This window comes from Neomonachus schauinslandi, chromosome 12 (genome assembly GCF_002201575.2).
Source record: "Neomonachus schauinslandi chromosome 12, ASM220157v2, whole genome shotgun sequence".
NCBI classification, from domain to species: Eukaryota; Metazoa; Chordata; class Mammalia; order Carnivora; family Phocidae; genus Neomonachus; species Neomonachus schauinslandi.
The window spans coordinates 94,886,393-94,913,934 of NC_058414.1; the positions used below are offsets into that span (position 1 = coordinate 94,886,393).

The window sequence follows — 27,542 nt, forward strand, 5'->3', positions numbered from 1 at the left end:
TGGCTTTAGATGTCAACACTGTTGCATTTGTTCCATACTCCCTTGCTTCTAATCTGAGCGGCAGGAGCCTGAACCAATTAAGAGCTGGTGGGGAAAATACCCAGCCACCCCACAGGCCTTTGAAAGCAACGGAACATTGTGGTGGCTTTTGGAAAGAGCGGAACGGTAGCATGTGATTGACCGGTGAGAACTCTCCATCTTCCCCCCTTATGTCTGCTTTTAGGCTGCTCATGCCATGGGCCTTATGGGAATGTGAAAACAAAAGAGATTTGTGAAATGTATACTTTAAAAGAGCCAGATATGTATCATAACACAAGTCCTTTCATATTTCAATGTACACATTCTAATCCCTAAATTAAGGCTGTTGATGCCTGACTGTTATGATCCTCAAGTGGCAGGAAGGGATGACCACTACGACAGCAGAGCAGAGCTACCATTGGTCCATAAAACCCTACAGAGATGCACACATAGGTGTTCTTGTGTAACCAAGAAGTTTCTTCTCCATTTCCAAATATTTTGCCGAAATTTTTAGTTCTTATGAGTCATGACTCTAGAACTATTATGACAAACATAAGTTAACAACTACTTAATAATACAAGTTTTTTGGGGGAAAAAAGTATACTTTTCAATAATCATAGCATTTGGAGGTCCAGGATGGTACAGACATACACACTCACCAAATGCAGTGATGTAGTTTGAATCAATGGCCCCGAAATCCTAGCTATTTGGGCACTGTAGGGCCATCAGATGTAGGGTGCTAAATATTATATATATATACATGAACATTCTCTTCTTGGTGCTCCCACTCCTCATTCCTACACCTCTCACTTCCCCGCCCCCCCCCCAAAAAAAACAGCTTTGGAAGAATGAGTTGTGGTTCACAATGCTGAAGACTTGACCTAAAATATCCTTGAGTGTCTCTTGTCATCCTATCCCTACAGGGGATTCCAGAGAGAGGTCTAGGCTCAGATTTGCTCAGGTTCAGTCCTGAGTTTGGGAATAGAACATGATTTAATGCCAGGACTGAAGACAAGGCCCAACATGCCTGATTTCTCCCCCAGCAGGAGAGATGGGCCCATGGAGGATGCCAGGCTCCACGAGATCATGCCCAAAGGAGAACTCGCCTGAGATAGCTGGGACTGCATCCAACAACTGGTCAGCTGAGTGGAAGGCAGTGAAAGAAATGTAGCTTTTAATTTGTGAGTGCGGAGACACATACTAAGAGAAACCCAAGAGTAAACTAGTTTACTGCTTACAACAGACACTGGCTCATTTGTCTGGCAAGGAAAGGAAACATAAACTTACAAAGAATTCAGAAGTCATAGGGACCATTCTTTCTCTCAGGGCTGCCCTACAGGGGTGTGGAGGAAAGGGTGGGGCTGGCCCTCATCCTTCTCAAATCAGGTCAGGCAAGGTGAGCCCACAGAGCGGGGATCGTCTGACTTCCACCCCAGTCAACAGAGTCCACAGTCCTTCCTAACACTGCTGTCTCCTCTCCCACCCACCCCTCCACTCCTTGGCGCCACGACTAGGGGCCACAGCTGTTCTTGTCTTCCTCTCGGACCTCCTGGGGCACTGAGGGCTCCTCTGCAGAGGTGGCAGGCTGCTCCTCTTGGACCTTGCCAAGGAAGGGCCCCGTTCCTGGTCTGGCCGCTTCGGGCAGCTGGGCGGCACCTGGTGAAGGCTGCCTGCTCACAGCCGGAGCGTAGGGGGCTGGGAACAGATCCGGGAAGAAGCTATCACCTCCGGGGGGCTGCCCCAGGGCTTGTGGACAGAAGGGACCAGAGAAAGGCAGTTCTGGCAAGCAGAGGTCATTCCAGGGGGCCATACCTGTGGAGTCAAAGAGTGCAGGAAAGATGAGACAGGATTAAGGGTACCCACCAGAGCTGAACATACTGTGACAGACTCCCCGCCGCCTCCCACGGAAACACAGCTTAGGAACCCAGTGCAGGTGAAGTACCAGCACCAGGAGCTCCCCCACAGGGCCGGGCATGCTCCTGACTCAAGGTTCTGTGGTTCGGTAGCGTCGACAGATGGGCCTGTGGGTCAGGCCAGTGCCCCCTCGCGTGGGCAGCAGGGAGACTGGGAACGGACGGCACACGTCCTTCCTCGCTTTCTAGTGGAATTTAGTCTTACTATGATGGTTGCGCCCAGATTTCAGAGGTCCGGCTGGCCTGTCAGAATGCTCAGGTCAGCTGCCATTTACTCTGTATTTCCCTCATACTGTTTTTCCCTCCTATTTTTTCTAACCATCAGCAAGTCCCTCCCTGCTAGAGGACTACTATTCCCATTTTAGAGTCCGGGGAAACTGAGACTCAGCAAAACTGGGAATGGCTGAGCTGGACTTAAAACTTCAGTTGCGTAACTCCAAAGCTCTCACTCTGCTCTGCAGCTCCCCAAAGAGACCCAAAGAGCTTCGTAAAGCCAACCGGGGCCACGGGGAGGTGATGCGCTCACCGCCTGCCCTTCAGCCAGGGAGGCTCCCTGCCCCTTCTCACCTTCCTCAGTCACAATGGGCACCTTCTCTTCCAGCCCCAACTCACCCACGTTCCCAGCAGGTGGCTGTAGCACCATCTGCCCTGTTGGGGGGCCGGGGAAGTAGCCCTGAGAGGGACCCGTGCTGGGGCCGTAAGGCGATGTGAAGAGGGAGTCATCCAGCAGCGGAGGCATCAGGGAGTGGGGTGTGGGGAAGGGGAAGGGATGCAGGTAGGAAAACTGAGGCTGAGGTGGTTGGTAAAGCTGGCTCTGTGGAGCCTGGGAGAACGGGAATGGCCCTGGCTGGGGGCTCTGCTGGTAATCCTGGGGTTCCAGTTCTTCCAAGTATGAACAGGTGGATGGTGGGGTGACACTGTGGGGGACAAAGGAGTATTTTGTGAGGCTCAGGGGTAGCTTCCTCACTGTGACCACCCAGTAGGTGAGTCCTTCCCCATATCTCCATGACCCCAGACTTGCCTCTTCCTCTTCTTTCTCTTTCTGTTCCTGGCTTCTCACCTTCTTTCCTACTTTTTTCCTGTGATAATCTAGATCTTTCCCACCTCAAACCTATGTAAGCTTTTAATCCTCATCACAATTAGGACTCCTTGCTTCTCTCAGCTAACCGCCCCCCCCCCCCCCTAGATCTATCTTTTCCCCTTCTATGCCCTCCCAAGATAACGCAGGTGACCACCCCATCAGGCTCCATACCTTGTCCCCCAGGACCCACAGGGGCCTTCTTTGTGACTGTTGTCACTGCCAGGAGTATCCAGCAGCAGAGGCATCGTTTGGGGGGTAGGGACAGGGCCCAGGGGAAAAGGAAGGTTGACTCTTCGAACAGGTGGGGGGCTGAAGAGTGGTGGGGTCACTGCCACCCTTTGAGTATTCTCACTTTGTTGGGTTGGGGCCGGAGTCTGGTCAGAGGTCAGCAGCATAGGGGGCTCTAGGAACCAAAGTCAAAGAGGGGTTACAAAGGTAAGAAAATGGGGAGGCAGATTTGGGATTATGGATGGTTAGAAGTGTGCCATGCCCAGTTCCCCTTGAATAGGCCCCACTGGACCAAAACCCTCGAGATCAGTGGCCTACCTTTCTATCTAGTAAGGACTCTGTCTTTCCAGCTGCCATTTCCGCCCCCCCCCCCATAACCCTCAGAAGGTGGTCAGCTTACCTGTAAGAGTATCTAGAGGGGGCTCCTGAGGGAAGGTTCCAGGCTCTGGTGCCAGGGACATAGAAGGTGGCAGCTCAGTTGCTGAGCTGGAGGCAGGCAGAGTGAAGACTGTAGCCCTAGTGTCCCTAGATTTAGACCAAGGCTTCAGTGCAGGGAAAGGGACACCAGAGTCCCAAACACTGCCTTCCTGCAAGACCCTGGCAACTTCCCGACCCCCTCCATCCAAAGTCTCTCTAAATATCAGCCAAGAACTCCAGCCCTCATGGCCAACTTTCCAACACTCTCTCCTTCTAGACCCCAGGAGCCCAGCTTAGAGCCCACTTCCTACTTATGGGGATGAGATCCAGGAAGCGGAGAAGTTCTACCTGCACTGACTGCTGGCAGGGGTAGGGGCAGGGCCTGCAGGACTGCCCTTGTTCTCCTTCCCATTCAGCTTCTCCACTTTTCGCCACTTCGCCCGGCGATTCTGGAACCACACCTGTAGGGGAGAGACCCTTGAAGAGTTCCAGAAGCTCAGCAGAGACTATGACTCAGGCTCTGATTGTTGCACAATGAGCCAGATGACTTTAGGAGGTCACTTTACCACTTGGCTTCTGACGCCTTTCTCTGCAAGAGTAGTTTTATGAAAAGATTCATCTAGATAGCTCTGAGGTATTTTCCTTGTCTAATCTGAGGCGGTAGCAACATGGAAATAGGCAGGAACACAGCCAGATCTAAGACCTAACCTCGGCCCCTAAAGGGAGATGCTGAGCACTTGCTTTGCTCAAGAGTTCCAGCTGGTGGTTTCTCCTCCACCCTGAGACCCGTTGGCCAACCCCCTTTACCATGATTCGTTGGGGGGTGACTCCCACCGTCTGGGCAATCTCCCGGCGCTTATCGCTGTCTGGGTAGTGGTCTTCTTGAAAGATCCTTTCTAGCTCCTCCAGCTGGTCTGGAAGAAGAAGAAACTTGCATGAGAACAGTGATGTGGCAGCAGAGGAGAAAGATGCCTTCCAGACGAGACCATTGTCCCCAACCCAAGGGTCTGCCCAGAGCCTTGCAACTAAGTTTCCCATTGGGCTGGAGCCTTCTCTCGCTCTCCTGGGCTTTGTGGCAGGGAACTGTGTGGTGTTTACTTTCCTGCTCTTTCTAACCTGGTCCCAATATCACTTTCTGATGAGGCAACCCATTGAGGGTCACAGGGTGTGGCCCTGCCACAGGTCAAGAGAGGATTCAGGACAAGGGGATGTACAAATTACCCACACTGCAATCTCCTGGAGCTACTGTGTTCTCTGTTGAGCTCACATTTCCCAGAGATGACACCAGCTCTCTTAGATTGTCTCTCACCTTCAGGGACTTACCTGAGCGGTATAGGGTCCGAGTCTTTTTCCGAACTTGGCAGGTCACTTCCGGGGTCCTCTTCCGATCTGTGTTTTGGCTGTTCTGAGCCAGTGTGCTGAGGAGGTTGGCCAGATGGCAGGGCCCCCGGCCTGACCCACAAGGCACTAGGTTGTGTGTGGCATGGGCCAAGTTAATGACACCAGGAGATGATGCGGAGGCCAGACCCCCGACACTGGGTATTTTCTGCTTACTGGAGGCTGGAGAGTAGGACCTCTTCCCTGGCTTTGCCTCTCTCACTGGGAAGGAACAGCCTTCCCCGGGAGGCTGGGGTCTAGGTGGGGCCATAACTGTGTCTTTGTGGAGAGTCCCAGAGCCAGACGGCTGGCTCACCCTCCCAGTATCTGCCCCAGCTGGTTCTCCAGGGGCCTCTGATGGCGGCTTCTCCCCAGCCACCAGGCGGGAGGGGGGCAGTTCCTCACTTGGGGCATCTCGAGTGTGGGGGGCTGGACTCTGCAGCAGTTCCTCCTCTGGCCCAGCAGCCAGGGGCTTGCCTCCACCTTCCTGGCCTGTGGGGAACAGCACCCACTGACCTTAGCACCAGGGAGAAGGAAGAGCCTGGCCTTAGGGGACGTGCTGCTTCCTACTCTGCCGCCACTTTCCCGTTTGGCCTCAAGCTTTCATTTGTCCACTCGACAAAGAGGGTAATAATTCTAGGTTTACCTTTCTTGCTTGGCTATTGTAACCATCGAATTAGATAATCCACTGCTTTGAAAAATGTGAGCAAATATATGCACCCATGAGGGGGCCTGAGCTCACATACACAGATGGTAGGAGAGCAGTCCTAATTTGGGGGGGGTGCTTACTTTCTGAGAGTTGTCTGGGTTTTTGCACCCCAGACTTCCCCCCCAGGAATGTGAGTCAAGGGACAGAAACCTGTTCAGGCATTTCTAAGGGACAAACGGTGAAGCTGGGAGTGCACTGGGAGGAGAGAGAGATTGAGTCTGCTGCTTCTAAGACTGGATCTCGTCCCTGCTTAGAGCAGGGACAACGACAGGCTGGCTGGTGGTATGAGGAAGGAGAGCGCGGGGACACTTTGGGTTTCCAGCGTTTTAGGCCAGCTTGTAGCCTAGCGAAACTGGCACCTAGTAGGTGCTCAATGAATGCGACATATCAGAGTAGTAGGCCTTGGTAGGAAAAGGGACGGGTGTCGGAACCTAGAGGAGAAGGGTCCTGGGGTTCCCCGCCCGGCGTGCAGAGAGACGGGAACCTCAGGGATGGAGGGCGCACGGTGCCAGGCCTCCCTCACACCCCCCGGCACCGCCAGCCCCTCCGCTCACCCCGACCCCGAAGTCAGCCGACTAGGGCCGCGTGGCCAGGGGCCAACCCCGCCGGCGTCAGCCTCCCAAGCCCGCCCCACGCTCACCCCGCGGTTCCGGGCAGGGCTCCTGGGTGGGTTCCATGGCCCGGACTCACGCCGCCTCGGAGAGCGGCGGGGCTGCCCTCGCGCGGCCTAATGAAGCCTCGCCGGCGGGCAGGTGTGCAGGGGCCTCCCGGGCCCTGGGGAGCCCGAGCCCGCGCCCCTCACCCTGCCGCCAGGGCGAGGCCCTCCCGGGCGGGAGGCGCGTGGGGCAGCTGCAGGGCCGCGCGGGCCTGGGGGCCGCCCCGCCCCCGTCCCCCCGGGCCCAGGGGTGCGGCCCGCCGCCCCCCCCCCCGGCCGCGGCGGCCGGGGCAGGGCCGCCCGGCCTCCCAGGGCGGGCGACAGTCGTGCCCCCCACCCCCCCCCCCCCCCCCCGGGGACCGGCCCTTCCGTGCTAGCGGGAGGAAGGCCACTCTGGAGCCACTAAAGAAGGGAGCCCCACACGTTGGGCTCGCTGAAGCTTCTCCAGGCCTCAAGCTGAAGGAGCCCCCAAGACGCCTCCCGACTCGAAGGTCCCGAGCGCCCAGAGCTGGCCTCGGGGGACGGCGAGCAGGCTGAAGGAGCCGGCGCTGCCAGGTAAGCTGCGCGAGGACAGGGTGCGCGGACGCGCGGGGAAGGAGCGCTCGGGGCCGCGGGCACCCGGCCAGGAGCCATAGCGGGCCCAGGGTTCCTGGTCCTTCCCCCGGTACTTGAGGTCCCAGTTTGATTCTCTGAGAATGCCGGGGAGCCTCCTAAGGGAGCTCTCACATGGGTGATATTTATCATTCCTAGTTCATAGCACGTTTCTTGCCTTTAAACAAAGTTTTACAGAATTTAAAATTCTCACTGCCGCCTCCTTAGGTCCGTGTCTGACCCTGAGTGGAAAGCACGGGCCAGACTGAAACAGGTGCTGGGAGCTGGGGATGGGGGATTGGGGTGGGGGGCGGCGTCCAGAACAGAATCCAGGTGTTTTGCTTTTAAGACTTAGAAGAGTCTGGACAGCAGGTGCTTTCCTGCTGTAATCACCTGTCTTTTCTTGGGCCTCCATTCCTTTGAGGACTTGGGAGAGCTGTCAGATTTAGTTCTGTTTGAAACATAAAAATATAAACGAGTTAACTTCATGACAGTATGATCAGAACTTCAGGAATCTGTTTTAATCCGCCCCCTAAAGACTAATATCCTCTGATAAATGAGAGGTTTAGAAATCGGGCTCAGTTTCTCAGCCAGAAATGAAACATTGGGGGCCTTGTGAGCAGGGCATGGGGGGCAGTGAGGTTGCTCTCTACCAGGACCCTCAGATGGTGATATGGTTGTAAATGGAACACAATAATTGGCTTGATTAAACATTTATAGGACACCTACTGTATGCCAGGCCCTGTGCACAAGTCAATTCCTTGCCTGCAGAAGCTTACTGGTATAAAGGGGACTAGAATAATTCTATAGGTAAATGGACTATGTCAATACAGGGTGGTCAGTGGTGAGTTAGGAGTATGCACAGGCTCTTAGGAGCCCAGAGGAACAGGAATCTCTCCTGGCCTAGGATTGAGGGAGCAGGAAAGATGAGGATGACACATGAGCTATGAGCTGAAGATTAAGAGAAGAGGCAAGTTAAATGCAAAGCTGACCTTGCCCCAGCCCTGCCTAAAACCCTGCAGTGGCCTCTGCCTGCCCAGAAGGGAAAGACCAAGCTCCCTAACAGGGCAGGAGCCTTCCAAATCCTGGCCCTTTTCTCTCCACCTCAGCTCACCTGCTTCCCATGCCCAGAGTTCTCCAGTCTTACTCTCTTTTGACCTATTGTTTCTCAAAGAGTGTTCCTAATTTGCCCCTAGATCAGAATTTCTTAGGGAATTTGTGCAAAATGTGGCTCCCAGGCCCCATTCCCAGAAATTTAAATTGGTAGGTCTAGAGAGGGACTCCGAAATAGCCATTGTAACAAGCCCCTCAGGTGATTTTTATACATGTTAGAGTTTGAGACACTCCTGGACCTTTCAAAAACAAAGTCAATTAAAATCATCCTGGGGATGAGCGTGGGGGAAGTGGGGGGGGGTTGTGTGTGTGCGGGAATGACCTTTTGACCTTCACTGGGGTGTCTACTGCAAGGAGAAGCCAGCACACTTAATTTATTAATAGATTCAAGATCTAATTGTATAAAAGCGTCTGCTCTGCGTTTTAGGGAATTGAAGATGTTGGCATTTTTCTAAACACATAAATAGTTGAATTTGTTGGGCTTGGACTATGACATTAGAAAAATTTAAGTTTTCTTTGTTGCTATTCTTGGCTGGCCATTGTGTGGCTTTTTTTTTTTCCCCAAATGACATACTGTTTGTCTATTTACATGAAAATTTGATTTCATTGCTTTGAGTGAATTTGGCCTCTTGAGGCTTAGAAGAACATCTTGAGGTGTTTCCTCGGGAAGGGGTTGTATTGATGATATACGCTGTTAAAAGTCCTCCCTCATAGATCAGCTGCAAGGGCAGGGGTAGGGGAGGAAGACCACTCTTTATAGGGAGGGCAAGAACATGTTGTTTTAGGAGTGCTTGGGAATAATTATTCCTAAGTCTGGTTTAGTTAGATTTCATCTTGGTGGTGTTCAGACAAGTTCATTTGCTCAACCTTCCTTAGAAGGTTGAGCAAATTATTTTTAGTTTATTTATTTTTAGTTTGGGGGGTTCTTAGTTTTCGGAGTCAAATTATAAACCACCACTACCACCCTCTTACCAAGAATCCTTTATTCCAACATCTTTTTCTTCTCGTGAATAGAAGAATAACAGAAAAAAACATGTCTGATGCTACTAAGCAATGTCATCAGGCATGTTCTCAGTCTGTGTGAAACTGACCGGACCGTTAGGTTAGGCAAGTGGAATAAGCATTCTTTGTCCTTCTTCTCTTACTACGTACGGTGAGAAAAATAACCAGAAGGTGGCTGGTTGGGAAAAACGTCAAAGCAGAAGCAGGGTAATTTGCTCTCGTCCTACCTGTCACACCCAGGCAGAGGCGGCAACAGGTCATTGGAAGGCCTGGGACCAGAGAGGCAAGAATACGGTTGTGAAAGACAGAAATCTGAACAGGCCCCGGGCAGGGAGAGAACAGAGTCACAGCACACGGGGCGGTGAGGACCCCGAAACAACCAGGGGGAGAGGCACCTGTCCAAGGCAGGGGAGGGCAGCTGGAGTCAGTCCCAGGTTCAAGAACCAGGACACCCGAGTCTGAAGAGGACAGAGGGCCAGATGATCAGATAAACACCGTGGGCCCATGACGACTGAACTGATGCTGCCCAGTGGCTTCCTTTGGAAATCCCAGGAGAGGACAGTTGGAGGTTGCTGGTTTGGGGCATTGAGAACACCTGGCTAGGGTGGGAATCTCCTGGCAGGGAGAAAACAGGTTCTGGTGTGAGTTAGCCTAATAACCTTTAATCCCTATGCCCCAAACACTCAAGATTTCGTATTTCTACCAAGAATAGTGACCATGCTTAAGACATGGGGTTGCTGCTGCTATCGTTTTGAATCAGGCTGCAGAAACCACATCGCTGTGTTTTGTGATTTAGGAAGTACTTTCCCATCTGCTCTGAGGGTCTCCTCCCAGCGTTCTGGAGTGTTGGAGCAATTTCTGCTCTATGCTAGTCTACTCCAGGACTGCAGAGTTCTAGTGGTAATTACTGCATGGCATTCAGGATGCCTCAGAACCTGGCCCCAGCCTTCCCTCAGACTCCGTTCGAAGCCACTTCCCCTGCCCGCCCCTCCAGTCTCCTCACAGGCTCTTGTTCAAACCTTGTCCTCTCTCAGAATGGCTCTTGCCTTCTCCTGCCTCAGGGCCACAGGTCATGTTGTTTTATGGGCACGAAACACCATCCCTTCCCTTTTACTTCTGTCAAAGTCTTACTCATACTTCAAAGCCCAACCCAAATATTCTCTTTTCTGTGAAGCCTACCTCAGCTTTTCACGCTGGAATGAGCAGCTCCCTCCCAGGTCCTCCCACTGCGCTGGGTTTGCATTGATATTCCCGCACTCAACACAGGCTGACCTGATTCGAGTTTTGTATGTTCTTGCTGGATTGTGAGTTCTTGAGTGTTAACATATATCTCTTCATGCCAGGCACTTTCTACTTGCTTTACAAATACCAACTCACTGAATCCTTATAATAACCCCAGGAGGTACTATTATTAGCCACATTTTATGGAAGAAACTGTGGTGTAGAGCTTGGGTACTTTGCCAAGGTCACACAGCCAGTAAGTGGCACACCCAACATTTGAACCTAGTTAGTCTGGTTCCTACCTGTCCTCTTAACCACTAGATTATACAACTTTTTATTTCTGTCACGGTCCTTTAGTGCTTGGCACAATTTATATTTCTGTCACAGTCCTTCAGTGCTTGGCGCAGTGATTTGCACGTGGGAGATCAATAATTGCTCATTGACCAAAAGTTAATCACCACTGGCAGGAGTTAGGGAGCAGGAGAGGGAGGCTTAGAGGAAGCCCTGGCTATTCAAGGAGCCACAGTGACGGGAATGTTCTGAAGCTTGGCCAGTGACAGTCACATGAACCTACACCTGGGATACAATTTCCTAGAACTGGGTATATACATATACACACACAGGTAAATGTGTGTGAAACTGGGGACATCTGAGTAAGGTCTGTGGCTAGCACCAATGTCCGTCTCCCGGCGTGATGGTGTGTTATGGTGACGTACAAGGGTACCATTGGGAATATGGGTGATGCGTGCATGGGATCTCTCTGTACCATTTCTTACAACTGTGTGAATATACAGTTATCTCAAAAAATTTTTTTATTGTTGATCCCAGAGTTCTGATCACAAATTCAGTTCTCCTGGACTTAGTTACATTAAATTCACATTAAGTAATAATATTTTGTGTGTAGTAGCACTCTAACTATAACCTTTTGTTGACAGCAATTTTAAAACATTTAGATTTAAATTATATCTATTGGATAAATTGTATCTATTTCTTTCACAGGGCTGTGGATAGGAAAGCAGAGGAATTTATGTCTAACTTGTTTTAAAAAGTAAAAGAGTAGGGATGCCTGGCTGGCTCAGTCTGTAGAACATGCAACTCTTGATCTCAGGGTCATGAGTCCAAGCCTCCACTGGGCATGGAGCCTACTTAAATTTTGCCTTATTTTATTTTTTTTAAGTGGGCTCCATGCTCCCACTGAGCCACCCCGATGCCTCTACTTAAAATGAATTTTTAAAAAATTTAAAAAGTAGAATAGCAATGTCTCTGTTCATAATAGGAATGCAAATTTATTAGGAAAATATTGGTAAATACTGAAGGATTAGAAAAGGAAAAACAATTTGCTGTTAAACAACAACCTCAGTTATTAAGTCTGTATAGTTCCTCAGAGCATGTTTATTGTGTTTTACATATGTTCTCCAGGATTGTAATTCTCCTATATAATTTTGAGTCTTTTCTTCCCTTAGTCACACAGTTCCATAATGTTTCAGGCTTCAGAATTTATTGAGTGATAACTGCAATTCATTCTCCACCTATTGGAAAAAACTTAAAGCCTTACATTTTTCAAAACTAAGAACAAATTTGAAATAAAGCTTCTAATTTTTTCTCTTACAGACTTTGTTTTTTTAAATCTCTTTCAGTTAGTGATTGATCTATATGGTCCATGGTTTTTACAGTCCCAAGCCCATGAGGAGCTGCCAGGTTGTTCATTGCGCAGAAATAGGCAGCCAGGCTGACAAGTGTTGGGCTAAAGTGTTGATCATCAGGGAGGAGTCAGGGAGTCTGAGGTCATAAACCTGACAGGCCAGCAGGGCAGCTTTTATGAGAGTAAGAGTCCCTGAACACAGTGTTTTCTTCGTTTGGTATTTTCCACCTCTGCCGGTGACTTGACCGATTTTTCTGGTGTTCCGGTCTGGGTCAGTGCCCCCTGGGAAAAAGTGCTCTACCAGGAGGCCTTAGTGTGTAGGAAGAGAGCTCGGTCTTCTGGCCAGAGTGTGGTGGTCCTTATGGTTCTACTGGTCCTTCCAGGACATGGACTTGTGTCCTCCTGGGCTTTGAAGCCTTCCTTGTCCCCCACGACCGAGGTACCCTCCAGGTCTGGTGAATGGTGTGAAAAGTGAGGTCATGTCATGGTCAGCAGGCTCCTCTTCCCTATGGCGACTCCTAATTTTTAGGTTGATTAACATTAGGGGGACAGTTCTAAGGCTTTGGGATTGCAGATGACCTGCCCTTGTCTTTAAATGCCTCCTTGTGCTTGGTATCAATCAAGCAAGATCACTAGTGTGGGTTAGAAGCTGGGAGAGGCTTCCTTTGCATGGAAGGGCAAATGGGGAAATACTAGGCTCCCATATAGTGAGGTAGAGAAGTGAAATGATAGGAGCTGAGATTGATTACCTGAGAAATAATTAGGCTTGCAAAACCTGTCATTCAGTTTGTTGGAAAGACCAGGGAGCAGTAGAACCAGATAGGCTGCTAGACCCAGTCTCAGTTTGCAAAAGGCTTCTGTCTCTATCTCCCAAACTGGGTGCTGCATGGGCTCTTAACTTGGTGCAAGGGAGTATGCGCTTTGGGTGCCTGGAGTTTAGGCAGGCTGCCAGAGCAGGCCCAGGGGGAGGGAAAAAGAGCAACAGAGATGGGAAAAACCGTATGTGGAAATAAAGATGAACTAGACGTTGTTACGTACATCTTGAGTCCAGGGATCTAATTTCTGATCTGACCTCTTAGAGATTCTGCTCCAAGGCCCGACTGCTGGCTTCTCCGTGGATTTGGGCTCATGGGCCAGGACAAACACTGAGGCCTCTCAGACTTCTCAAACTAAACTCCTGATTCCCACCACACAACTTGGGACACCCCCAGTCCTCTTTATTTTTGTATCACCACCCTGTTGGAATCACCCTTGATTTCCCTGCCTCCCTCCCAGCTGATGTATAAACTGTCAAAATACCTCCACAATGCATCTCCAGCTCTTTGCATCTCCGGGTCATCACCACTGTGGTCCAGGCCCCGATCCTCCCCTGCCTGTCCCTAAGCGACAGCTCCCTAGCCTTGTCTCCTTGTTTCCTCTCCTGTTGGGCTGTCATCCATTCCTCCACAGGCTTGCACAATAGTCTGAAAATGTACACTAAGCCACGTGTCACTCTTCTATTGATATGCTGGAATGACTTCCCACTAGACTTGGAGGAAAATGCAAACTTCTTACGATAGACCTGCACGACCCACTCAGCGGCTCCAACTTAATCTCGGGTGACTGCTCTTGTCCTTCCAGCACCTTGAACATATTCAAGTTTTTCCTGTCCCGGGGTCTTACATACGCTGTTTCCGTGCTTGGAAACTGCGGTCTTCATTCTCGTTGTGCCTGGTTCCTCCTCAGATCTTAGCTTGAATGTTCTCCCTCACTGAGGGCTCCTTGGCCACACTGTCTACTTAACACCTGCCTCCTAATATTTTCTCTTTGTTTCCATTTCAACTCTTTTTAAATTTGACTAAGTTTTTAATTTTAATTCCAGTATAGTTAACATCCAGTGTTATATTAGTTTCAGGTGTACAAGAGAGTGCTTCAACACTTCCATACAACACCCATTGCTCATCACAACAAGTGTACTCCTTAATCCCCATTGCCTATTTCCCCCAGAGGGAGGGGGTGTAACCATCAGTGTGTTCTCTAGTTAAGAGTGTGTTTTTTAGTTTGTCTCTCTCTCTTTTTCCCTTTGCTCCTTTGTTTCTTAAATTTCACTTATGAGTGAAATCATATGGTATTTGTCTTTGACAAATTTTACTATTCTAGTTCTGTGAAAAATGCTATTGGTATTTTGATAGGGATTGCATTAAATGTGTAGATTGCTTTGGGTAATATATACATTTTAACAATATTTGTTCTACCAGTCTTTGAGCATGGAGGGTCTTTCCATTTCTTTGTGTCATCTTCAGTTTCTTTCATCAGTGTTTTATAGTTTTCAGAGTACAGATCTTTCACCTCTTTGGCTAGGTTTATTCCTAAATATTTTATTATTTTTAGTATAATTGAAAATGAGATTGTTTTCTTAATTTCACCTGCTGCTGCTTCATTATTAGTGTGTATGAATGCAACAGACTTCTGTACATTGATTTTGTACCCTGCGACTTTACCAAATTCATTTATCAGCTGTAGTAGTTTTTTGGTGGAGTCTTTAGGGTTTTCTGTAGATAATATCATGTCATCTGCAAATAGTGAGAGTTTTACTTCTTCCTTACCAATTTGGATGCCTTTTATTTCTTGCCTGATTGCTGAGGCTAGGACTTCTAGTACTATGTTGAATAAAAGTGGTGAGAGTGGACATCCTTGTCTTTTTCCTGACGTTAGAGGAAAGGCTCTCAGTTTTCCCCGTTGAGTATGTTAGCTGTGGGTTTTGCATATAAGGCCTTTATTATGTTGAGGTATGTTCCCTCTAAACCCACTTTGTTGAGGGTTTTTATCATGAATGGATGTTGTACTTTATCAAATGTTTTTTTCTGCATATATTGAAATGATCATATGGTTGTTACCCTTTCTCTTATTGATGTGATGTATCATGTTGATTGATTTGTGAATATTGAATAACCCTTGCATCCTGGGAATAAATCCTACTTGATTGTGGTGAATGATTTCTTTTAATGTATTATTGGATTCAGTTTGCTAGTATTTTGTTGAGGATTTTTGTGTCTATCTTCATCAGAGATATTGGCAGGTAGTTCTCTTTTTTTTGTGGTGGCTCTATCTGGTTTTGGTATCAGGGTTATACTGGCCTCAAAGAATGAATTTGGACATTTTCCTTCCTCTTCTATTTTTTGGAATAGTTTGAGAAGAATAGGTGTTAGTTCTTCTTTAAATGTTTGGTAGAATTTGCCTGTGAAGCCTTCTGGTCCTGGACTTTTGTTTGTTGGGGGTTTTTTGATTACTGATTCAATCTCATTGCCTGTAATTGGTCTGTTCAAATTTTCTATTTCTTCCTGCTTCAGTTTTGGTAGGTTATATGTTTCTAAGAATTTATCCATTTCTTCTAGGTTGCCCAATTTGTTGACATACAGTTTTTCATAATATTCTTACACAGTTGTTTGTCTTTCTGTGGTGTTGGTTGTTACTTGTCTTCTTCCGTTTGTGATTTTGTTTATTTGGGTCATTTTTTTTTTTTTTTTTTTTTTTGAATTTGGCTAAAGTTTTTTCAATGTTGTTGATCTTTTCAAAAAAACAGCTTCTGGTTTCATTGATCTGTTCTATTGCTTTTTGAGTTTCTATATCATGTATTTCTGCTCTAATCTTTATTATTTCCTTCCTTCTGCTGGTTTTGGGTTTTGTTTGTTCTTCTTTTTCTAGCTCCTTTAGGTGTAAGATTAGGTTCTTTATTTGAGATTTTTCTTGCTTCTTGAGACAGGCCTGTATTGTCATAAACTTCCCTCTTCAAACCGCTTTTGCAGCATCCTAAAGATTTTGGATCACTATGTTTTCATTTTCATTTGTTTCCATGTAGTCTTTGATTTCTCCTTTGATTTCCTGGTTGACCCATTTATTGTTTAGCAGCATGTTATTTCACCTCTATGTATTTGTTTGTGCTCTTTCCAGATTTTTCCTTTTCTTTTTTTTTTTTTTGTGGTTGACTTACAGTTGCATAGTGTTGTTTTCAGAAAAGATGCATGGTAGAACTTCGATCTTCTTGAATTCGTTGAGACTAGTTTTGTGGCCTAATATGTGATCTATTCTGGAGAATGTTCTATGTGCACTTGAAAAGAATATGTATTCTGCTGTTTTAGGATGGAATGTTTTGAATGCATCAGTTAAGTCCATTTGGTCCAGTGTGTCATACAAAGTCACTATTTCCTTTTTGATTTTCTGTTGGGATGATCTATCCATTGATGTAAGTGCGATGTTAAAGTCCCCTACTCTTATTGCATTACCATCAATTAATTCCTTTATGTTTGTTATTAACTGTTTTATGTATTTGGGTGCTCCCATGTCGGTGCATAAATATTTACAATTGTATCTTCTTTTTGGACTGTCCCTTTTATGATTATGTAGTGTCCTTCTCTGTCTCTTGTTATAGTATTTGTTTTAAAGTCTATTTTGTCCAATATAATTATTGCTACCCTGGCTTTCTTTTGACACCATTTGTGTGATAAATGTTTCTATATTCCCTCACTTTCAATCTTCAGGTGTCTTTAGGTCTGAAATGAGTCTCTTATAAGCAGCATATAGATAGGTCTTGGGTTTTTGGGGTTTTTTTTTCGTGTTATTTTTTAAAGATTTTATTTATTTATTAGAGAGAGAATAAGCAGGGGGAGCAGCAGAGGGAGAGGGAGAAGTAGACTCCCCCCTGAGCAGGGAGCCCAACATGGGGTTTGATCCCAGGACCCTGAGATTATGACCTGAGCTGAAGGCTGATGCTTAACTGACTGAGCCACCCAGACACCCCTAGGTCTTGTTTTTTTATCCACTCTATCACCCTGTGTCTTTTGATTGGAGCGTTTAGTCCATTACATGCAAAGTAATTATTTTTTTTTTTTTTTTTTTTTTAAAGATTTTATTTATTTACTTGACAGAGAGAGACACAGCGAGAGAGGGAACACAAGCAGGGGGAGCGGGAGAGGGAGAAGCAGGCCTCCCGCTGAGCAGGAAGCCTGATGCGGGGCTCGATCCCAGGACCCTGGGATCATGACCTGAGCCGAAGGCAGACGCTTAACGACTGAGCCACTCAGGTGTCCCTGCAAAGTAATTATTGATAGGTATGTATTTGTTGCTGTTTTGTTTCTTGTTTTGTGGCTGTTTTGGTAGTTTTTCTTCAGATTCTTCTCTTGTTCTCTTTCATTGTTGGCTTTCTTTAGTGATTCATTTGCATTCCTTTCTCTCTATTCTTTGCATATCTATTACTAGTTTTTGATTTGTGGTTACCATTAGGTTTGTATATAACATCTGCATTAAGTAGTCTGTATTAAGTTGAAGGTTGCTTATATTTGAACCCATTCTTTACTCCTCCCCTGCCCATGGTTTAGATGATTGGTGTCATATTTTACATCCTTCTATTTTATGAATTCTTGACTTATTTTTACTGAAATACTTATTTTTACTGCTTTTGTGTTTTTTTGTTTTTTTACACTCTCACGGTCTTTCCTTCCTACTCAGAAAGTCCCCTTTAATATTTCTTGTATGGCTGGTTTAGTGGTAATAAACTCCTTTAGTTTTTGTTTGTCAGAGAAACTTTATCTTTTATTCTGAATTATAGCCTTGCTGCATAGAGTATTCTTGACTGCAGATTTTTCCCTTTCAGCACTTTGAATGCCACTCTCTCTGGCCTGTGAAGTTTCTGCTGAAATCCACTGATAGCTTTATGAGGTTTCACTTGTATGAAACTGACTTCTTTTCTCTTGTTGCTTTTACATTTTTTTTCTTTGTAACTACTTTTTGCCCTTTTAATTACCATGTGTCTTTGTGTGTACCTCCTTACGTTGATATTTTGGGGGGATCTTTGTGCGTCCTGGATCTGGATATCTGTTTCTTTCTCCTGATTCAGAATTTTTCAGCTATTATTTCTTTGAGTAAATTCTCTGTCCCCTTTTCTCTCTCTTCTTCTAGGATCCCTATAATGCAAATGTTACTATGTTTGATGGAGTCACTGAGTTCCCTAAGACTATTCTTAATTTGCATAATTTTTCCTCTCATTTGCTCAGCTTGATCATTTTCCATTACTTTGTCTTTTAGATCACTAATTCATTCCTCTGCTTCCTCTAGCTTGCTATTTATTCCTTCAAGTGTATTTTTAACTTCATTTATTGTGTCCTTCATCTCTAATTGGTTCTTTTTTATCTATTTGTTAAGGGTCTCACTGATGTCCTCTACTCTTACTCTTTTCTCCATTCCAGTGAGTATCTTTATGATTGTTACTTTAAATTCTCTATCAGGCATATTACTTATATCCATTTCACTTAGGTCTTTTGCTGTGGTTTGATCCTCTTCCTTCTTTTGGGACATATTCCTCTGTCTCCTCATTTTGTCTAACTCCCTGTGTCTGTTTCTTTGTGTTAGGAAAGTCAGCTACTTCACTGTGCAAAATGTTTTTATTTTGGTGTAGTCCCAATAGTTTAATTTTGCTTTTGTTTCCCCTGACATATCTAGAAAAATGTTTCTCTAGCTGATGTCAAAGAAATTACTGCCTGTTTTCTTCTATGAGTTTTATGTTTTCAGGTCTTACATTTAGGTTTTTAATCCATCTTGAGTTTATTTTCGTGTATGGTATAAGAAACTGGTCCAGTTTCATTCTTCTGCATGTAGCTGTCTAGTTTTCCCAGCATCATTTGTTGAAGAGACTATCTTTTCTCCATTGTATATTCTTACCTCCTTTGTCATACAGTAATTGGACCATATAACTGTGGATTTATTTCTGGGCTCTCTATTCTGTTCCATTGATCTATGTGTTTATTTTTGTACCAGTATCATACTGTTTTGATTACTACAGTAATCTTGTGGTATATCTTGAAAATCTGGGAGTGTGATACCTCCAGCTTTGTTCTTGTTTCTTAAGATAGTTTTGGCTACTCAGCATCTTTTGTGGTTCCATACAAATTTTAGGATTATTTGTTTTAGTTCTGTGAAAAATGCTGTTGGCATTTTGATGTGGACTCATTAAATCTGTAGATTGCTTTGGGTAGTATGGACTTTTTAACAATATTGGCACTTCAATACATGAACATGGAATGTCTTCCCATTTGTGTCACCTTCAAATTCTTTCATCAATGTTTATAATTTTTGGAATACAGTTCTTTCACCTCCTTGGTTAAGTTTATTCCTAGGTATTTTATTCCTTTTGGTGCAATTGTAAATGTGATTGTTTTCTTAGTTTCTTTTTTTGCTACTTCATTATTAGGGTTTAGAAATGCAACAGATTTATGTATATTAATTTTGTACCCTGTGACTTTACTGAATTAATTTTACCTGTTCCAGTAGGTTTTTTGGTGAAATATTTAGGGTTTCTTTATATATAGTATCATGTCATCTCAAAATAGGGAAAGTTTTGCTTCTTCCTTAACCCATCTGGATGCCTTTTATTTTTTTTATTTTTATTTTTGTCTGATTTCTGTTGCTAGGACTTCTAGTACTATATTGAATAAAAGTGCTAAGAGTGGACATCCTTGTCTTGTTCCTGATCCTAGAGGAAAAGCTCTCAGTTTTCACCATTGAGTATGATGTTAGCTGTAGGATTTTTATATATGGCTTTTATTATATTGAGGTATGTTCTCTCTAACCCTACTTTATTGAGAGTTCTTGTCATGAAGGGAACTTTGTCAGATGATTTTTCTGCATCTATTGAGATGAGCATATGATTTTTTTTTGCCCTTTCTCTTGTTAATGTGATGTATTATCTTGATTGATTTGTGAATACTAAACCACTCTTGCATCACAGGAATAAATCCCACTTGATCATGGTGAAAGGCTTTTTTTAATGTATTGTTGGATTCTGTTTGCTAATATTTTGTTGAGGATTTTGCATCCCTGTTCATCAGAGATATTGGCCTGTGGTTTTCATTTTTTGTTTGGTATTAGGGGAATACTATCCTTGTAGAATGAATTTAGAAGCTTTCCTTTTCTATATTTTGGAAGAGTTTGAGAAGAATAGGTGTTAACTCTTTAAATGTTTGGTAGAATTCACCCGTGAAGCTGTCTGTCCTGGATTTTATTTATTGAGACTTTTTTTTGATTACTGATTCAATTTAATTGCTAATTAGTCTGTTCAAATTTTCTGAACTGAAAGATTATATGTTTCTAGGAATTTATTCATTTCTTCTAGATTGTCCAATTTGTAGGCATATAATTTTTCATAGTATTCTCTTATAATCCTTTGTATTTCTGTGGTATTGTTATTGTTTGCTATTATTGGTATAGTTGTTATGTCTTAATGTTCTTTATGCCTCTTTTACTTAGGGTTCATATAGCTTCTTGGCTATGTGCATTTGTAGTATCCATCAAATTGGGAGATTTTTCGTCTAGACAGTATGCTGGGGTAATCATAAGGTTCAGCTCATTTATTTCTTTTTTCCTCAGGAAAGACTATCCTGCATTGGCTGTTGTCCAATGCCTGAAAATCATTGTTGCATATATTTTGTATAGTTTTTAGTGGTTTTTGATGATAGGGTAAATCTTGTGTCTGTTACTCCATATTGCCTGGAAATGGAAGCACATAGAAAGTACTTTTTAAATTTCAGTTAGCTCTCTACTGCCTACACTATGACGTTCAAAGTCCTAGTTTAGCATAGTTCTTTATAAGATGACTTCATGACAACCTCCATCCCCAACTTCACCCACTTAATTTAAAAATTTGCCAAGTTGGGGCACCTGGGTGGCTCAGTCGTTAAGCGTCTGCCTTCGGCTCAGGTCATGATCCTGGGGTCCTGGGATCGAGCCCCACATCAGGTTCCCTGCTCGGCGGGAAGCCTGCTTCTCCCTCTCTCACTCCCCCGTGCTTATGTTCCCTCTCTCGCTGTGTCTCTCTCTGTCAAATAAATAAAATAAAATCTTAAAAAAAAAAAATTTGCCAAGTCTTCATCATATCCAAATTTCTTCATCCTCAGTGTGTTGCACATGCTTTGTCTCTGTCTAGAAAGACCTTCTTCCAGTGTATCCCCCATCTGACCAAATTCTGCTTGTTCTTTAAGACCTAACCCAATTGTCAATTCTTCTGTTAAACTTTTCCACAAGTCGGTATCCGTAGCTACTGCTGTGTTCCTACACCACTCAGAATATGACTCTCTTATGCACTTAAGACACTTTTCTGGAGATTCTTTTTTGACTTTTACACCTGACTGAAATCTTTTAATCTCCTAGAGGGCAATAACCTCTACATCTTATTCACATTTTCATTTCTCAGCCTAGCTCAGTAACTTACTCATAGTGGGTTCTTGACAAATGTTTACTTGGCAAATGAACATCCTGTCACAGTGTATAATATTGCTTTCTGAGGATAGTTATTGCCTTGCTTATTTGAGAAACTTGGGAATGATAAATAAGACAAACTAAATAAAACTTGGACTAGAATAGCTGACACTAGCTAGCAGGTGTTCCAAATTATGTTTATCAGTGAGGATGCGGAGCAGGTGCTGGTTCCCTTCTAGGGTATTATTCTACCATTAAAATAATTCATAGCCAATATTGTTCTTTCTCTCTCTCTTTCACAGATGGTAGAGTTCTGTGAGAAGTGCGTGCAGGAATAGGTTTTCCTTAGGAGCTCCCTGGACTTAATATAATATAATCATTTTCAAAGCATCAGCTTTAACTCTGAGAGATCATTAGAATTAGGATACTTCTGGCCTGATGGAAGGCCAGTATCTTAGAGACTTATGACTAAGATATCCCCTGAATTGCCTTGGACATGTGCAATCAAGATAATGTATATGGGAGATTCAAGATTCTTGACTATTCTTGAAAGCTGACAATTAAGAAAGGGCAAACATTTTGGATGCCTACCTCCATAATCAGGATGGAGAAGAGTAATCAGATGTGTCACCAAATAAAACAAAGCCTACGAGACTATAAAGAAAAACAAAACAAAACATGAGTTTATTATCTTGCTTGCCAGGCAAGGGAAGATAGAACACTGAAAAAATTCACTGAACAGTTAATAGGAGTGGAGGTGTGAAAGTGGGGGTTAAGGTGCTTTATCCACTGGAGTGGAGGTGTCAAGGTGGTAATGATAAGTAAGGATTGAAAACTTCTTTTCTGAATGGAACAGAATGAGTCTATATGTCTATACGTGATGCAAGTTCATTGGTCAGAAAAGCGTCTATAGTTTGTTCCCCATAAAGGACTGACATATCAGATTATTCACAATTGTGTCTTTTATTAGCTTAGAATAGTGGTTCATTAAAGGTTTATACTTGTTTCACAATTTCACCTGGTTAAAAACAGTTTTAGTGAAACTCAGCATTCAAATTTTATTTCTCTTAAGCATGTGTGACTATAAGTGGGATAATGTGATTTATCCCACAGAGAATTTTGCGGGGACATGCCTGATTTAGCTTGGAGAAGGGTACAGCACGGGCTCTCTATTGGTAGGGGGAAATGAATGATGTTACAAATCTGGGGCTCTCAATAGGTAAAACTTATCAAATGCCAAAGGAAAGAACTTGGCTTTGGAGTAGGGTAGGCTTGATTTTGCTTTGCAGTGTAGCCACCTATTAGCTTTATGAATTTATCTAAGTCTCAGGGTTTTTTTTGTGTAAAACATAGATCCTATCAGTTACTGTGAAGATCCAGTGAAATGGTGTATATAAACCACCTCCCATGGGGCCTTCCTGTTCCTCATGGGATGAACAGTAGATAGCTAGCTTTCCTCCCCTGTGAACTCCCGCCCATGCACTCCCATGTATATGAATACCTCAGCTGTCCCTCCATACCCTCCTGGGCTCCTAGCCTCCTGAGCACACCCCTCCCATGCTTGTTCCCCTTTTCCATACATTTCACCTTTCATTTCTCCCTTTTCCTCTCAATGCTTAAAATAATATTCGCAGGTCCAAAGATAACTTTTATTCATATTCTTCATTCACAAACTAGATTATACTTCAGTACAGCATTCTTCTGCATTATAAGATTCTAAATGCTTAGTGTTGGGAAAATGAGCTGCTTTGGGAAAAAGCAAATAGTCAAATGCAACTCTAAAGGAATTTTAGATTTGGGGACATCAGAGAACCAGCATCTTAGATGCCCAGAACCAGTGAGTATGTCTCCTCTTAATCCCCCATCTCATATATAGGGCCCTATATGGCCTATAGCATAATCCTACTTTTACTCAAACTGTAAAGATCTTGTGTGACAGGGCCCAGAACACTTTGGAGCATTTGATACTCATTGAGCAAGGCTGAATGGCCTAGCATTCTTTCTGGTCACAGGAGAAAATGGTCAAGGTGTGGGGATTCTAGGAGACCAAGGGATTAGTGAGATTAAAAACTATAAAATACACAAATTCCTATTGAACAAGGTGGAGAACTGGGTATCTTGTTTTATCAAAAGAAATTCAATGCCTTTGAAAAGTTGAGTCTTCTGGATCACTGTCCCTAAAACCCGAGGGGCACTGTGAATTTTCTCCAACATTCTCTTGCCAGATATAGTTTAAATTTATCCCTCATGCCACTGGAAGAGTTTTTCTAGAGGAGCGACAAAAGCGCACGGGAGATAGTGACTTAGAATGACTGCACTATTGTTTCACAACTTCTTTAGGCAGGTTGGAGACTAACGATTAGCATTTATATGGAAAGAGCCATCCATGGAAGATGTGTACGGTATGAACCTTATTGGGGCGGGGGGTGGGGAAGAGATTGCAGAGTGGATAGGACAGGTTATAGGATTGGTTATGATGCAAAATAAGAATAAAAAAAGAGATCCTGAAATCCCAGCGCTTAGAAATAAGAAGGCTTAGAAACAAGAGGAAACATGTTGTCTTCTATATGTCCAGCACTGGTCAGTGGGGCGTTCTGCTCCATATGCTCAGGGACACAAGCCACCATCTCACTGTCCCATCATCTGCAAAGCCCATGCTGTTCCTCAGACCTACCAGCAGAAGTGAGGGCTGAGAAGCTCCCTCAGCTTGGAATCCACCCCATCCTTAGTGCCCCTATATTGTTACCCTGAATGAGTATCTGGCTCTGATTGATTGCAAGGGCAGTGGGGGAGAAAATGGACTATTTAGGGGAGCACTGTTGTGTCTCATGTAGCCTGCTTTTCTGGTCACCAAATATCTATCCGCTTCCTTCTTCCTAATTTCTGACCGTCTAAAAGTTCTCTGTGATCTTTGCATCTGGCAAAAGTTCTAGGGTCACTGAGTGCTGTACGGTCATCACTCTGTCAGGTTGGAGGTCTCAGAAGTAAGGAGACAAGTTATCTGCTGCCCCGGTAACCAGCACACATGGTGGAACAGGAACAGGTGAACAGTAACAAACACATCTTGTAACCATGAAATTTTGTGCATTCTTCTCACCAGAAAAAGGGGCTTTTCTTCCACCTTCTGGCCTTTCCTTGCTGTCTGAGAGGGGTCTCACATTTCTAAATAGAATCACTCCTGCTGCAGAATTCATCTAATTCTCCCCGTTTCTCTAGGAACTTCTGCACCTATTTGGATTGTTAACCCCTTTGTCTCCATCGATTTCTTCTCTTCCACTTGAGTGCAGGTAATTGTTGTGTGTCTTAAGCACATTCTCTGTGCAAAGACTGGTGCCCAGGTTTCAGACTGACACAGACAAGGACGACCCTGGATTCTTAGTGGCACTCAGATTCTCCCGGAAATAGGTAGGAAAGAGATGTTGGGAGATCAATTTTTGAGCTATTAATGTGTATTTTGTTCATTATATTTTTTCCTCTTTCATATATTAGACACATGATTAAGCCCTTCACATTCCCTGGAATCAGGAGTTTTTGCAGGGCAGAGAGCCAAAGAAAGCTGCTTGAAATCAGAGACCTTTCCTGCCTTTCTTAAAAGTGTAAAGGATAGTAAAGTGTCTGGTGGGGAGGAGAAAGGCAAGGAGAGAGTGCCTTTGAAAGGAGCAAGCAGGGATATTGCCCCGCTGGGAGGAGGTGGTGGTAGGAGCCCAGGGGCTGCTTTGGCAATGTCCCAGGGACGAGGAAGGACCCCATGGGAGCTGTCTCAGTTTGTGTCTTGGGAGGCCCACGGGAACTAGGATTCCATGTGTTTTACCTTCTCCAAGGTTCAGTCTTTGCTTTCTTCCTTCCCACCTCCCTCACATTTCCCAAGTGCCTGCTGTGGACAGAGCTTAGAAATGCTCTGTGGATGCAATAAGTGATGGTTCTAATTCTGGTGGCCCCGAAGTTGGCTAGGGGGACATAATTATAATGTAATGATTCTGAAAATAGAAATATGATCAAAGCAGTCTGAAAGAAAAGGAAATGGCCAACCCTCGCACGTTACTTTTTTCTCTCCAGTGGACTCTTGCTTCATTTCTCTGGTATTATGTTCTCCTGAATCCTTATCTCAAGCAGTTCTTTGACCCTTTGCTTTCTGAGCATGCTTTCTCTGTCTCCTGTCTGTATTTCTTTCTCTCCAGTAGCTGGAGAAGTCTATCATGGGTTTATTTGTGTCCTCTAGTGTTCTCCAAATCTTAAAAATGTAGGCAAAAAATGAATTTATTGAAAAATATTTGAGTAGCTCATAGGTGGTGGGGTGGCAGGGGGGAAGGTGAAAAGTCATACTTGGAAAATGGCTTAGCAGGAATTAAGTTCCCACCACTCAAAGAAGAATCTGGGTTTGGCATCTCCATGTGTGCCTTGACACTAGGGAGGCCATTGCTGTGAATCATTTTTTAACTCTTTCTGCATCTTTGAGTTCCTCCTTTAAGACTCAAGAGTCCTGAGCAGAAGCATCAAATGGACCTGGTCTTGATGCATCCTTACAGTCCTGCCACTAGAGGGTTGGGGCAGGCAGTTACTGGCTTCTAGGCTCCCATGTTGAGAAATGAGGCTCTGCTTCCACCAAAATCCACGAACGAGTAAGGGTTCTTCTGAAATAGGAAGGTAATTTGTGGCCAAATATATATACGTACATGAAGTCCCTTTTCAAATATCATTACCTGCTTATATTTTATCAGGAGATTCCTATTCATCCCAGATCCATAACTCTGGTTCTGACCTGTCTCCCCTTTGGTGTCCTCTCTTTCCGGGTGCATCCAGAGCCTTCCTCTTGGATGCTCCATGGAGCTCCAAGCTCACATAGGCGGGGCACATTCATCTTCCTTTCCCTTCTCATACTATTTCTTGCTTCAAGGATCACTTGTGAAATGAGTTGAAATGCAGATTCCCTGGATTCACTCCACCTCCCCAATTCTGATGTTTTGCCTGGAGCAGGGCCCAGGAATCTTCAAGTTTTAGCAGATGGTATATGTAATTTTGATACTAGTGATGGCGTTCTCATCTCTTACAAACTCTTACCAACTTTTTCTCTGTCATATCTGTCAAATTTTCCCTTTCTTTTCCTCAAAACAGTATGCCTTCACTATTGCAAAGAAGTCTTCGAGCCATCTTTCCCTATTATTGGCTTTATTATCTATCTGTCCCACCATCGCTATCGTAGAGCTTCTCATAGGCATCTCTGGCTTCTCCTTGGTGAGAGCTTCGGGGGGGAGAGAGGGAAACTGCCTTCTGCTTTCTGGCCGTACTTCCAGAAATTGCGTTCTTCTGAGGGTGATAGAGCATTAGATGCCTGGAAAGGCATAAGTCCTGGCCGATTGGCGTGGATGCTGCTTGTAAACCACAGGTATCGGATGCAAAATGGTCCTGGTCCTGATAAGCATCTACAATAACTCTGCTGGGGCTTCTGTGTCCACAGCCCGACAGGCCTGCACACGTCACACCACAAGTCACAGTAGTCATCGGAAGGACCTTCTGCAAACTGCATGCTGAGCATGAACATTTACTCCTTCCTTTGGGCAGATTATGATCAAGCCCTTATGATTTCCTTTAGACATCTTTCTTTTCAAACTTGTGTGTTTATAAGTTTGTTTTGCACCATGGAGCTATCTGTATAAAATTATTCAAAGGATTCTGCCATTATTTACTCCCCTGGAATGAACAGTCTCCAGTAAACAAGGGCTTAGAATAAGGAGGCTGCCTCCTTCCACGCTGATAGTTGTTTTTTTTTTTTTATTAAGAGTATTATACAATTTTCTTTTCTCTTGTGCTTTATATATTGATATGGCTTTATGTCTTTTCTCACCTTGAAATTTTCTTTATAGGTTTTAATTTAAAAGTTGAAGAGGGAGATCTCAAGTTCCTTGATTCTTTGACCTCTGAGTTAGAAGATGGTTGTAGTAGTAAATCATTAGAGGCAAAGAGGCGAAAAAGTACCATTTGTTCTGGGACAATTCTACATCATAAATTTGACCTTAGACTTACAAGAATGCTACACTCCGAAAGAGAAGCATACATGAGCTCTGTTCCTGACCTTGAACAAGCAGTAGCATTGTCTAATGCAGCCCGTCAGAAACACACAGTAACTCCGATCCCTTGCTTCTCTCTGTTCCAGAAGTGCACTTCCTGATTAGATCAAAGAGATTAACAGTGTAACCAACAGCTCAGTGCAAAGGCTGAATGTGTATAGAACCTATACCGAGTGCTACCTATTTATTTAATAACTGTGGTGCATGTGAATCTAAGTTCACACCCCCACAAACGTGAGAAATATCACCTTCAAACTCTCTAAGTCATTCTAATTTTGTTGCTAA

At 44.6% G+C, this 27,542-nt stretch overlaps 1 protein-coding gene across 1 annotated transcript; it reads right to left on the minus strand.

The window, feature by feature from the left end:
* Nucleotides 1–1,523: 1,523 nt before the first annotated feature.
* On the minus strand, nt 1,524–26,716 carry NOBOX (NOBOX oogenesis homeobox). The gene is made up of 9 exons (XM_021692817.2): nt 26,478–26,716; nt 12,339–12,427; nt 4,981–5,526; nt 4,366–4,571; nt 4,006–4,118; nt 3,641–3,726; nt 3,184–3,415; nt 2,544–2,848; nt 1,524–1,830 (listed from the first exon to the last, which is right to left on the minus strand). Exons 1-9 carry the CDS (start codon nt 26,714–26,716, stop codon nt 1,529–1,531), a joined length of 2,118 nt encoding a protein of 705 aa, XP_021548492.2. The 3' UTR covers nt 1,524–1,528.
* Nucleotides 26,717–27,542: the final 826 nt, after the last annotated feature.